The sequence below is a fragment of the Onychostruthus taczanowskii genome, unplaced genomic scaffold, assembly GCF_017590055.1.
Source record: "Onychostruthus taczanowskii isolate IOZ18803 unplaced genomic scaffold, ASM1759005v1 scaffold95, whole genome shotgun sequence".
NCBI lineage: Eukaryota > Metazoa > Chordata > Aves > Passeriformes > Passeridae > Onychostruthus > Onychostruthus taczanowskii.
The window spans coordinates 1,544,774-1,558,031 of record NW_024507546.1 but is presented as its reverse complement, the minus strand read 5'-3'; the positions used below and the strand labels follow the sequence as shown (position 1 = coordinate 1,558,031).

The 13,258-nt window shown below is 42.3% G+C and overlaps 1 protein-coding gene across 1 annotated transcript in view; it reads left to right on the top strand.

The window, feature by feature from the left end:
- ANO2 (anoctamin 2) overlaps positions 1-13,258 on the top strand; it is a 156,969-nt gene that overhangs the window by 62,227 nt on the left and 81,484 nt on the right. The window contains exons 12-13 of the mRNA XM_041426850.1: positions 1,841-2,001; positions 5,966-6,048. Coding sequence (XP_041282784.1) covers positions 1,841-2,001; positions 5,966-6,048 — 244 coding nt within the window. The remainder of the gene's footprint in view (positions 1-1,840; positions 2,002-5,965; positions 6,049-13,258) is intronic.

The following is a 13,258-nucleotide window of genomic DNA, read 5'->3' as shown; positions in this document are numbered from 1 at the left end:
TCTGCCCCTGTGCCCCTCTCTGCTCAGCCTCCCCTGCAGGGCTGCATCCAGCTCTGGGGCCAGCACAGGAAGGACAGGGAGATCCAAGGGGATCAGAGGGATGGAGCAGCTCTGCTGGGAGGAAAGGCTGAGGGAAGTGGGAGTGCTCAGCCTGGAGAAGAGGTTTTGGGGTCACCTCATTGTGGCCTTCCAGTGCCTGAAGGGAGATGGAGAGTGCCACAGGAAAGATAGAAAGAGACTCTTGACAAGGGCTTGGAGTGACAGGACAAGGGGGAATGGCTTCACAATGACAGAGAGCAGGTTTAGATTGGATATTGGGAAGAATTTATTTCCTGTGAGGGTGGAGAGGCCCTGGCACAGATGGTCCAGAAAAGCTGTGGCTGCCCCGTCCCTGGCGGTGTTCCAGGCCCGGCGAGATGGGGCTCTGAGCAAGCTGGGCTAGTGGAAGGTGTCCCTGCCAGGGGGTTGGAACAGGATGATCTTTAGGGTCCCTTCCAACTCAACACATTCTGTGATTCTATATTTAGTCTTCACAGTATTCCCCTTCTAGGCACAAAATAATGTTCTGTGTATCCTGAGGGGAATGTACTACACAAAGACTGCCTAAGTGATACCGTAATGTTAATGTCTGCTTCCCAGCGAAAAAAAAATAAAATTCTGTGTGTTATCTGTGTTTGACTTCTGCTGGAGACAAGATACTTCAGTACTTGTATGCTGATCACACTCATGACAGTCCCTGAACTATAAGCTTTTAAAATCACTGCAGTAGGACAAGGTTACTGATAGGTAAATGATTAACAGCAACACATCTGAAGCAGGGTCTGTTTTCTTAGCTTGATCTGAATAAATCTTGGTGCTTGTCGGGGTGAAAGCTTGTGCTAACATTCAAACTCCAATGAGATTTATGGCTGAGATGTATCTGCAGCACCCTCTGCTGCCTTTTGAAATAGAGAATTACTGTAACAACATGAGAGCTGGAAACAGCTGCATGCTTTTCAAACCATATAATATAAACATATTCATAACAGACCTTGAATAGTCCTTTTTTAAATTTGAAGTTGTAAGGAAAACCTATTTCAGGATGGTCCATATAGGAACAATCATAATCACCATATGCCAGCTATCATTGGCAACTCAGCTCATGATCTTGGCAAGGACATTTGAGCTTTGCACTAAGTTCACCTAAGTGGGACTGTATGAAAGGATTTCTCATCCAAATGTCATGGAAAATACTGAAAGCATTCTCAGCCCTGACAAGAAGTGTTTGGCTTGTTAAAGTAATACTGTTTTTTTCAAAGAGTTTTAGAAACTGAATACATGCGTAACAAATAAGATTGAGAATCAAAATAACAACTTTACAGTAAGGATCTTAAAATCTGTAAAAAATCTTTTCTCTCATATTTTTGTGCCACCATATAGAAAAAGTGTATTTTGACAACAGCACTGAATATCCTTTGAGACCACTGATCTGTATCAAATCACGTAACTTGACTGCAGAGATGCAAACTCCACTTTTTGTGTTTGAATTTTGTTTTTTTAGCGTGGTTAACCTCAGTTTTCAGTGATGTTGTCTTCCTTAACTCACTAATACAGTGCAGTGATCAGTCTGGTTGAGTGTTGCATCATTTTCCTGTTGGTAAGGTGCCTATAAGGGTTTAAAAATTACCATCCGTGGCAATGAACCTTCAGGAAGCACACAGCTCCTGCTCTCTGCAGGGGCAGGCCACAGATATTGTAGACAGCTTGTAATAGCTGTGATGTGCTGCTCGATATCAGTAATGCACATTCACAGTTTCTGAGCTGGCATACTCAGAGGAACCTGTGCCCTTGTCTGTCACAGCAAAGAGATGTGTGACCAACGCAATGCATTCACCATGTGCCCCCTGTGTGACAAGTTCTGTGATTACTGGAACCTCAGCTCTGCCTGTGCCACTGCTCGAGCGAGTCACTTGTTTGACAACCCTGCCACGGTTTTCTTCTCCATCTTTATGGCTCTCTGGGGTGAGTATTGCTTTGCAAGCTAACAGTGTCATTAGATTTTTGGGCTCTTCACGGCATAACAAAGTGCTGTTTGATTGAATGGGATCCCTATGGCTTTTGGAAGCTGGTGGTCCTCAGAAGGCCAGGGAGAGCTGTCTGCATTGAGACTGGGGAAAGAAATATCACTGTCAACAGCAAGCTCTGGAATAAATGGGGTTGTGTAGTTCAGGGAAGAAAAAAAAAAATCTTTCTTCCTCTACTGCCATGTTTACAATCACAGAGTTATCAAGTCTGGAAAAGATCTAAAAGATCAACTTCAGCCTTTGACTGATCTCCAGCTTATGAACTAAACCAGAGCATTGAGTGCCACGTTCAGTTTATTAAACATCTCCAGGCATGGTGACTCCAGCACCTCCCTGGGCAGCCCCTTCCAATGCCAATGGGAAGAAATTCTTGAAGTCCAACCTGAACCTCTCCTGGCACATCTTGAGGCCATTTTCTCCACAGAGGACATTGTGCTGTTATGGTACTTCTAAACTTTGCCATATATTTTCTAATTTTTCTTCATTTTCCATCAACATGTCACACCAATTTAATACCTTCTGCATTTGGCACCAGAATGTATTTGAGGATTGGTATGGTGCAGACAGCTGAAAGGGTCTAATTTAAGCACAGTCCCACTTCCTCGGGGGATAATTCAGTCACATAATTTAAAAAAAACTTTATGGGATTCCAAGAGAAATGGGACTATTATAATTTAAATTATAATATGTTTTAGAATATCCCATTTAAACAAGCTTGCTTTTCTTTAATGGCAAATTAAATTATATTTAAATTATAATATATTTTAGAATATCCCATTTAAACAAGCTTGCTTTTCTTTAATGGCAAATATCCCTGTCTCCATGAGGGTATCAAAACACTTCATAAACATGAATGAATGCATTGTAGTATTACTCCTATTTTTCTGGCCTCACCTCTGCCCTGAAAAGCATGTGTACTGTGCTTGCATGAATTTTTGCTGGTGTTATGCTCTCCTTTACTCTACAGCTTGTTTATTGTGAAAGCTAAATGTGTTATTGCTACTGTAAAATGATTTTTTCATTTCCCTATTCATTGTTCCCAAAATGAGATTATAATTGTTAATATTAAACTGAGCAAATATGTTATTCTGTTATAGCCATCCCTCAGCAACCAGTGTGTTATTCTTTGCAGGCCTTTTAAGATTTTATAGCTTGTTTTAGAAAGGACTGATTGGTGGCTTGGCATTGGGTGAGGACAGCAGAAGGTTTTTAAGGAACTTGCAGACAGAACAGATCATGGAAGCATTTATTTACCAGTTCCTGGAAGCCCTAGAGCAAACATTAGAGAGAATGATGACTGAGAAATAGAAAAAAGAGGATTAATTTATGGACTCTCACAAGAATTCATTTTACTACTTCAGATTTCAGTGTAGACTGGCAGATTGTGTCACCTGCTGCTGTGAAGCTTAAGATAAATAAAATATAATTTTCCTGACAAAGAAATTCTACTGTAAACTGGCATCCATGCAAATGACAATTGGCATTGAACCTCATCCAGAAAATTTGTATTTTAGTATCAGCAATGCAATGTGCAAAAGAAAACTTTGATACATCCTTGCACTAAGACAAATTAGTAGAATCTGTTATGGAACAGAACAGGACAAAAAGTTCCATATGCACTGCTTTTAAAAAAAGGCATGTAAGAATAACAAAATTCTTTCAGAGTTGTAGCCCTCCTCCAAAAAATGTTTCCCACAGATTAGAAAAGTCTGTTTTTGGGACCATGATAACTGAGCTTGTCAGTTCAAGAAAATGCAGCCGGCACACACAAAGAGCAGCAAAGCAAAATAATGGAGTCTTTACTAACTCTGCTCAGCTTTCCTATTAAGTATTATATTACACCAAATTTTGCTGCCCTGCTATTAGAGGCTGTGCTGGTTATATCTAGAGCTCAATCTGTCGAATGGCAGAGCTCACTCAAACACTTATTCCAGCTGTATATTTAAAAGAGCAAACTGTGATGATCTGGGCCAGATTAATTTCATGAGGGTGTTGGGCACAGGAATTCTTTCATGTTTCTTGTCTTCTCCCATTCTTTAGAAAGCAGAAGGCTTCCTATAGTTAATATCTCCAAAGGAATCATGCTTTTAGTAGCTGATCCTGATTCCTCATGAAGTATCTTTGTGATTTTAGCAGTCCTGCTGCAAGTGTCCGTATTCACAGTAATGCCTGGCTGACTGGGCTTGATGTCACTGGTGTTCTGGTGCTAAATTTCAGTGTCAGATGCCTTTATTAGAAATTTTACAGAATCACAGAATGATTTGGGTTGGAAGGGACCTTTAAGCTCATTCAGTTCCCACTGCCCTGCCAGTCCAACTGTCCCTGGGCAGGGACACCTTCCACTATCCCAGGTTGCTCATAGCCCCATCCAGCCTGGCCTTGGACACTTCCAGGGATGGGGCAGCCACAGCTGCTCTGGGAAACCTCTGCCAGGGCCTCAGCATCCTCACAGAGAAGAATTTCTTCCCAATATCCAATTCAAACCTGCTCTCTGTCAGTTAAGTTTTTCTGCTGGTGTAAGTCAGCTCAGACGTGCTGATTTCAGAGCAGCTGCTGCATCAAGCCAAGTATGTTCTTATAGAGCTAAATGTGGAACTGAGCTTTTGTATAACAGGAAAGAATGGAATGAGTAATAGCACCCTATAAAATAACAAAATGTTTTTGTATTTAGGATATCTAAAAACCCTTGAGTTTTCAAACCATGCTAAATATAGCTTTTATATGTTCCCTCTTCTATAAGGGAGGAACACAGATAGCAACTTCATTGCTTAATGTCCAGATTTGCTTTCAGTGTGCTGCCAGTCCTGTCTTTAAATGATATTTATTTCTTATGTAATGGGATCATATCTGTGAAGAAAATATTTGCAGCTAACTGCTGGGACAGATTATGACTTGTAAGGGCCAGGTTATTTTCACAGAGTTCCCACTTTTCTCAGTGTTATCCAACAGTTTAGATGCTGTCAAGGGAAGTTGATCTGATTCTCCACTGTTGTCTGTCTTGTGGGGTAATCTACAAGATGTTCTAAGTGATATAAACACTGCTGTGATCTAACAGTGTTTTTACAATACTCTTTTCACCCACTGAAAAAGTGAGGTGAAGCATAAGAAAATGGTAAATGGTGCCCCCAGTTTTTATAGGTACAACCTTTATTGGTAGAGTTTTGGTGTTTTCAGTTGGCATGTACTTGTTTAGTAATTGATAATGATATTGTTATCTGAAAATACCTGTCCACAACCCAAGATATATAAGTGCTATTTGTAATAAATCTGTAAGTCCATAAATTAGGGGCAACTAGGAAAAGGGCTGCACTGAGAAAACAGCAATTATGAGAGGACAGCCAGGAGAAAAATATGTACATATGGGACAACAGTAAAATATCTGTTCCTTCTTATTAGTAAAAAAACGAGAGGCAGGAGGCTGAACCAGAGGCCAGCCCTTTAGGGCAAAATCCCCATGTCTATGAAGGTAAAAAGCATTTAACTACACCACTGTAATATATTTCAAAATATCTTTTTTATACATCTTGCTGGGTATCCTAATTCTTTCAGTAGCAGGCTAAACCTACCTCAGAATGCTTCATGGTGAATTAGGAGAGATGATGTCTTCCATGGATATCTGCAGTCATGGGCTCAGTTCTGTTCCCTGACAAGAACTCAACAGTGGCTCTGGACAACTCATGTTCTGTCTTTCTGTATTTTATTTTTAAAAGACAGTAATTATTGTCCCTCTGCCTTGCTTGAATTATTTCCTTAAAATTGCGCCTGAGGCTGTTTCTTAGTTCTTAATTTTAAAGGGTCTAGCATAATGGGATTCAAAACCAGTTGAAGCTTATAAGTAACACAAATGTTACCACAAGGCTTTGGATTTTTATCATTTTTAAAATTGTTTAATTTCTTTAAAGCTACCATGTTCCTTGAACAATGGAAGCGCTTGCAGATGAGATTGAGTTACTTCTGGGATCTAACTGGACTGGAAGAAGAAGAGGTAAGTCTCCTCTCCCTGGGCTAATTTACCATGTTAATTATTCTATAGATGCATATTATATAAGCATTGATGTATAGATTTCTCATGACTGTTCTCCAGTCCAATGCAGTTTGTGGCTGTATTTAGATAAAGGACTATAACTGATACATTTTTGAGTATCAGTGTTTACTTAGGAAATCCTCACCTATATCTTACTGTTCAGCACTCTGAAGTTAAAAATGAATGTTGAAAAGTCTTATAAGGTAAGACCAGATCATGTTTTGCTGAGAATGCCCAACTGCCATTGTCCAGTGTGCAATAACACAATGACACTGAATAAATACTTTGTCATGTTACTTCGTTATGTGTAACAAGAATTCTTTGTGATGATGACAGCCACAGGTCACAGCAATTTTTGCATTGAGGTCTGGGTGACATCTATGATGCATTAGGTATGTCATCCTGAGCTCAAGGTGCTCATCAACTGTTCAAAACAATGAATGGTGTGGGTTTCTTCAGAAAGAGCTTTCCAATTAGCCATGGGGTCTCCAGACATAATCTGAACTGACTGAAAATTTAAAATGTCCCTAATTTTGTTCCTAATTTCATCCTTTGATTTGCTCTAATGACTCTCTCTCATCCAAGGATTCATTTCTAACCCTGAGTAAAGAGAGTGCAGTTACTAAAATCATAAATAATTATCATACTAAGAACAGGTAGACTTTGGACTTTCCCCTGGCATTAGATGCTGAGATGTCTCTAGAACAGGGTCATATTCTATAATTTAGAACTGTCTTGGTTTGCTGGGAGAATTTGAATCCATTTTTTCTCTTTGTGTTTCAGCATAGTTCCTTAAACAACAGACCACCTACAAGTCTTCAGCACTGCTAGGTGAGCTCAGCTCAAATAGGAGATAAACAACAGGAGCAAATACTGTAGGGGAAAAGCAAGCTGACATCATGGAATTCATGATATAGGATGGTAGTGATGTTATTCCTCTATTTCCTATTTCCCAGATAAAACTATTTGGATAAAACAAAAAGATAACCCTGAGAACAGATAGCACACTCTAGTATTCCTCTTCTTCATCACTATCCCATAATGCAGAAATATTCCTTCACTGCTTACTTGGCAGCAACCTCCTCTCTTTTGTCTCTGTTTGTCAGCTTTTTCGTGACTGTCTCCCCTGTTATGATGTAGATGATGCTCACAGTACAACCCCGTACTCCCAGTCTGTGAGTTGTCATGCAAACCCAGTGCACTAGCACATTACAAATTACAGCTTGTCCCACATGGGATGTCAAATTGCTCCCTGCCAGAGATGTACCAACTGCAGGGCAAACTGAGAGGCTGGAGAGCAAACTCTGGGCTCTGTGGCATATTTTATGAACCACCATATTTTTCTGATTTTCTCAAGGCTTCCCATGTCTCCCACCATCAGACAATAGGAGGACACGTGATGGATGAAGGGAAGTGGGAATGGTTCCCTACTTGGGGAAGTAATAAAAATTCCTCCTGATTCCCATCACCTACCCAGGTGCCACTTCAGAATATGTATGAGGCTCTGGATGAGGAGGGTCAGCCAGATGATGTAGAAGAAAATGATCTGTCCAATTACACTTCATCTGTCAGAAGGATTACCACCTCTAACATCAAAAAGAAAAGAGGTATAGTCATAGTGGGTGATTCCCTTCTGAGGGGAACAGAGTGCCTCATATGTTGACTGGACCCATCACAGGGAGATTTGCTGCCTCCCTGGGGCCCGGGTATGGGATATTATCAAGAGACTCCCTGGGCTGATTTGGCCCTTTGATTATTACCCACTGCTTTACTGATTATTACTCCAGGCTGACAGTGATGAGATTAAAAAGAGGAGTGTCAGGACAATTAAAAGGGATTTTAGGGCACTGGGTCAAGTGGTTGATAGGGCAAGAGCACAGGTGGTGTTCTGCTCAGTCCCTTTGATGGCAGAGACAAACAATGGAAGGAATAGGAGAGCCCACATTACCAACAAGTGGCTCAAGGTTTGGTGTTGTCAGCAGAATTTTGGGTTCTCTGAACATGGGGCAACTTTTAAGGCACCTGACCTGCTGGAACTGAATGGACTTCATCTCTCTGTTAAGGGCAGAAGGATTTTAGCTCATGAACTGGCAGAACTCACTGAGAGGGCTTTAAACTAGGTCTGAATGGGGAAGAGGATGCATCTGAGCTCTCTGGAAGCAGGCCCAAGGGTGATAAGCCCGAGTTAGGGGTGAAATCAATAGCCCAGCTGAAGTGCATGCATACCAACGCACACAGCATGGGTAACAAACAAGAAGAGCTGGAGACCATGGTGCAGCAGCAGAGCTATGATGTAGTTGCTATCACAGAAATGTGGTGGGATGACTCTGATAGCTGGAGCGCTGCACTGGATGGCTACAAGCTCTTCAGAAGAGACAGGAAAGGAAGAAGAGGTGGAGAGTGGCCCTTTATATTAGGGAGGCTCTTGATGCCATGAATATTGAAAATAGTGGTGATGAAGTTGAATGCCTATGTGTAAGAATTAAGGGGAGGGCCAGCCAGGCCTACTGGGAGTCTGTTATAATCCACCCAACCAAAAAGAAGAGGTAGATGACTTATTCTCTAAGCAGCTGGAGAATGTTTGAGGATCACCAGCCCTTGTTCTTGCAGGGAACTTTAACCTACCAGACATCTGCTGGGAACTTAATACAGCAGAAAAGAGGCAGTCCAGGAAGTTCTTAGAGTGTGTGGAGGACAACTTTTTGTTGCAGCTGGTGCGTGAGCCCACCAGGGGAGGGACTATGTTAGACCTCCTATTTTCAAATAGAGGTGGGCTGGTGGGAGATGTGGTGTTTGGAGGCTGCTTGGGGCACAGTGATCATGAAATTATAGAGTTCTTGGTATTTGGTTAAATGAGGAGGAACACCAATAAGACTCTTACACTGGACTTCCGGAGGGCAGACTTTGGCCTATTTAGGAGACTTATTCAGAGAGTTCCTTGGGAAGCAGTCCTTAAAAACAAAGGCGCCCAGGAAAGGTGGGCAAGCTTCAAAAGAGAGATCTTGAGAGCACAGGATCAGACTGTCCCTATGTGTTAAAAGATGGGTTGAACAGGTAAACGTCCAGCCTGGATGGGCAACGAGGTTTCAAAGGAACTTAGGAATAAAAAGAGGAGGTATCATCTTTGGAAGGAGGGTCAGATCTCTCAGGAGGTATTTAAGGGAGTTGCTAGGGCATATAGAAAAAAAAAATAAAAGCTCATTTAGGACTTAATTTGGCAACTTTTGTAAAGGATAATAAAAAATGTTTTTACAAATATATTAACAGCAAAATGAAGGTAAGACCAACCTTTGTTCTCTATTGTATGTGGGAGGGAAATCAATAACTGCAGATGAGGAGAAGGCAAAGGTGCTTTATCCCTTCTTTGTCTCAGTCTTTAGTGGGAAGTTGGCTTGTTCTCAGGACAGCTGTCCTCCTGAGTTGGCAGATGGTGTCACGGAGCAGAATGGTCCCCATGTTATCTAGGACGAGGCAATCAGAGAACTGCTGAGATGCTTGGAAGTTTATAAATCCATGGGACCAGATGGGATCCCCCCTAGGGTGATGAGGGAGCTGGCAGATGAGCTTGCGCAGCCACTCTCCGTCATTTACCAGCAGTTCTGGCTCACTGGGGAGGTTCCAGATGACTGAAAGCTGGCCAAAGTGATGCCCACTCACAAAAAGTGTGGGAAGGAGTATCCTGATAATTATAGGCCAGTTAGCCTGACCTCAGTACCCGGTAAGGTTATGGAACAATTTATATAGAGTGTCAGCATGCAGCACTTACAGGATGGCTAGTCAGCATGGGTTTAGGAGGGGTAGGCTGTGTTTGACCAACCTGGTCTCCTTTTATGACCAGGTGACCCACCTGGTGGATGCAGGAAAGGCTGTGGGTGTTGTTGTGTCTGGACTTCAGCAAGGCCTTTTTCACTGTGTCCCGCATCACACTCCTGGAAAAGCTGGCAGCCCACGGCTTGGAGAGGAGCACTCCGCTATGTTAGGAACTGGCTGCATGGCCGGGCCCAGAGAGTGGTGGTGAGCAGTGCTCCATCCAGCTGGGGCCAGTCACCAGTGGTGTTCCTCAGGGGTCTGTGCTGGGGCCAGTTCTGTTCAATATTTTTATTGATGGCATGGATGAGGGTATTGAGTCTTTCATTAGTAAATTTGCTTATGATCCTAAGCTGGGAGCGTGTGTCAATCTGTTGGAGGGTAGGAGGGCTCTGCAGAGAGACCTGGAATGGTTGGATGGATGGGCAGAGTCGAACAAGATGAAGTTTAGTAAGTCCAAGTGCCGAGTCCTGCGTTTTGGCCACAATAACCCCCTGCAGCATTGTAGGCTGGGATGGTGTGGCTGGACAGTGGCCAGGCAGAAAGGGACCTGGGGGTGCTGGTGACAGCCGGCTGACCACAAGCAAGCAGTGTGCTCTGGTGGCCAAGAATGCCAAGGGCATCCTGGCCTGTATCAGGAATAGTGTGGCCAGCAGGAGCAGGGAGGTCATTCTCCCCCTGTACTTGGCACTGGTGAGGCCACCCCTCGAGTGCTGTGTCCAGTTCTGGGCCCTCAGTTTGGGAAGGACGTTGAGACGCTTGAGAGCATCCAGAGGAGGCAACAATCCTGGAGAGGGGCTGGGAACACAAGCCCTGTGAGGAACAACTGAGGGAGCTGGGGGTGTTTAGCCTGTAGAAAAGGAGACTCAGGGGTGGTCATATCACTCTCTACAACTTTCTGAAAGGTGGGTGTAGTCATGTGGGGTTGGTCTCTTTCTCCAGGCAGCAACTGACAGAACGAGAGGACACAGTCTCAAGCTGCATCAAAGGAAATATAGATTGGATATTAGGAAAAAGTTTTTTACTGAAAGGGTGATAAAGTACTGGAATGGTCTGCCTGGGGAGGTGGTGGAGTCACCATCCCTGGATGTGTTTAAAAAAAGACTGGATGTGACACTTGGTGCCATGGTCTAGGTGTCAGGGCATGGGTTGGACTTGATGATCTTGAAGGTCTCTTCCAACCTTGTGATTCTGTGATTTTGTGTTTCAAGTTCATCACTCACAGTACAAAATCCTCCTGTTTAGCTTAATATTTGCAAAATGCTGTGACAGAATCTATAGGTTTGTGAGGTCCTATGATGAAGAGGCCTGAAGTGGTAAAAGTCTGTGGACATGAGGAACTATGGGATCAGCAGGAATCCTTTGTTTATGACAAGTGAAGGAGTGCCAGACAAATCTCAGCACAAGCTGAAGAATTAGGAACTTAGAATCATAAAATAAGACTGGAATGGACCTTGAGGGGCCATCCCTTGTGCCTTGTAGGATCAACTCTACTTAAATCAATATGAAGAGATATTTGTCTAATTTGTTCTTAAATAAATTGAGCAGTGGAGATTTCAATTCCTCCCTAGGTAATCTTCTCTAATACTTCTCTAGCTGTACTGATAACAAGCTTTTCATAGCGGTTTTCAAATCTTCTTGCCACATGGTAATTTTTTTCTCTCTCTCTCTTTTTTTTTTTTTTTTAATTTTTTTTATTTTATCTTTCAAGGATCAAGACAGGGGTTACTTCTGTCCTCTTTTCAGCATAATTCAACATAATATATTTCTGTCACCCTTGTTTGTTCAAGATGAACAAGCATCTGCTCTTTCAGTCTTAGTTCCTGAATATTTTCAGAGACCCATAGAACCACATAGAATGCTTTGGGTTGGAAGGAGCTTAAATATCATCTTGTTCCAACCTCCTCTCCTGGGGAGGGACACCTTCCACTATCCCAGGTTGCTCAGAGTCCCATCCAACCTGGTCATGGACACTTCCAGGGATGGAGCAGCCCCACACAGCTTCTCTGGGAAACATGTTCCAGGGCCTCTCCACCCTCACAGGGAACAATTTCTTCCCAATATCCAATCGAAACCTGTTCTCTGTCAGTGTGAAGCCATTCCCCCCTTGTCCTGTCACTCCAGACCCTTGTCAAGAGTATCTCCATCTTTCTTGTAGGCTCTCTTCAGTTACTGGAATGATTTTCCATGTATCTCTTTTTTCTTGTTCCTTTCTGGCCATTTTCTGGTATATCCAGGTCTTTTAAAAAGAATAACAGACATGTCTCTTGATAGTACATGCAGAAAATGACAGAGCCAGAGGACACAGTCTCAAGCTGCATCAAGGGAAATATAGGTTGAACATTAGGAAAAAGTTTTTCATGGAAAGAGTCATACAGTTCTGGAATGGCCTGCCCAGGGATGTGGTGGAGTCACCATCCGTGGATGTGTTTAAAAAAAGACTGGATGTGGAACTTGGTGCCATGGTTTAGCTGAGGTGTTAGGGCATGGGTTGGACTTGATGATCTTCAAGGTCTCTTCCAACCTTGTGATTCTGTGAATTCTGTGAAAATCATGTACTATGTCGTCTCCTGTCACTTCTTGGTATTTTAACAAAATCCCAAAAGTTAGATCAGGTTTTGTTCACCTTTTATCCATAAAATTTGTAAAGATTAGGATAAATTTGTCTGTAGAAAGTTAGTGACATCAGGTTTCAGTGATAGTGAAGTCTTTAGAAGTGTTGAAAGTTATGTTGGAAAAAGGAGGATTGGGTCTGATCAGGTTAGGCTAGAAAGAACCAGAAGTGGGATCACTTAAAAGAACCAGAAAGGGGCAAGGAAGAAGCTCAGGAGGTTTAAGAGTTTAAAGACTAGATGGAGATAAGCTATTTATTGTCAATTTCTTTAGGAAGGGAAGTTACAGAACCAAAGCAGGAAGAAAAACAATCATAAATTTGAAGAGCTGAGAATTAGTTTGTGAGAGTTATATTGAAATAAATGCCTTTGGTGTAATTTTTGTGGACATTGACTATAAACCTTTCAGTAAATTGCTTTCTTTGAACACACTGGGCCAAATATCTTGCTTCAAAAGAGTCACACAAGATATTAATTTAGTTCTATTTATTTGCAAATGCTTTGGCAATGGCAGTCTGGGAAAGCAGACTCCCTAAGGCTTCTGTGCATCTATGCAGCTGGCAGCTGTACAGACTTAGAGAATTTGTGTTTGGACACCTGAAATCCACAAAAAGAATGGCAAGCATTGGATACCAAGTGGAAAACAGCTAATTGTGTTAAAAATCAGTAGAGCATCTGATAAACAAATGGGAGAGGGAAAGAAAAGAAACAAATTCAGACCAGAACCATGAGAGCAGACAAAGCCTTGTGAA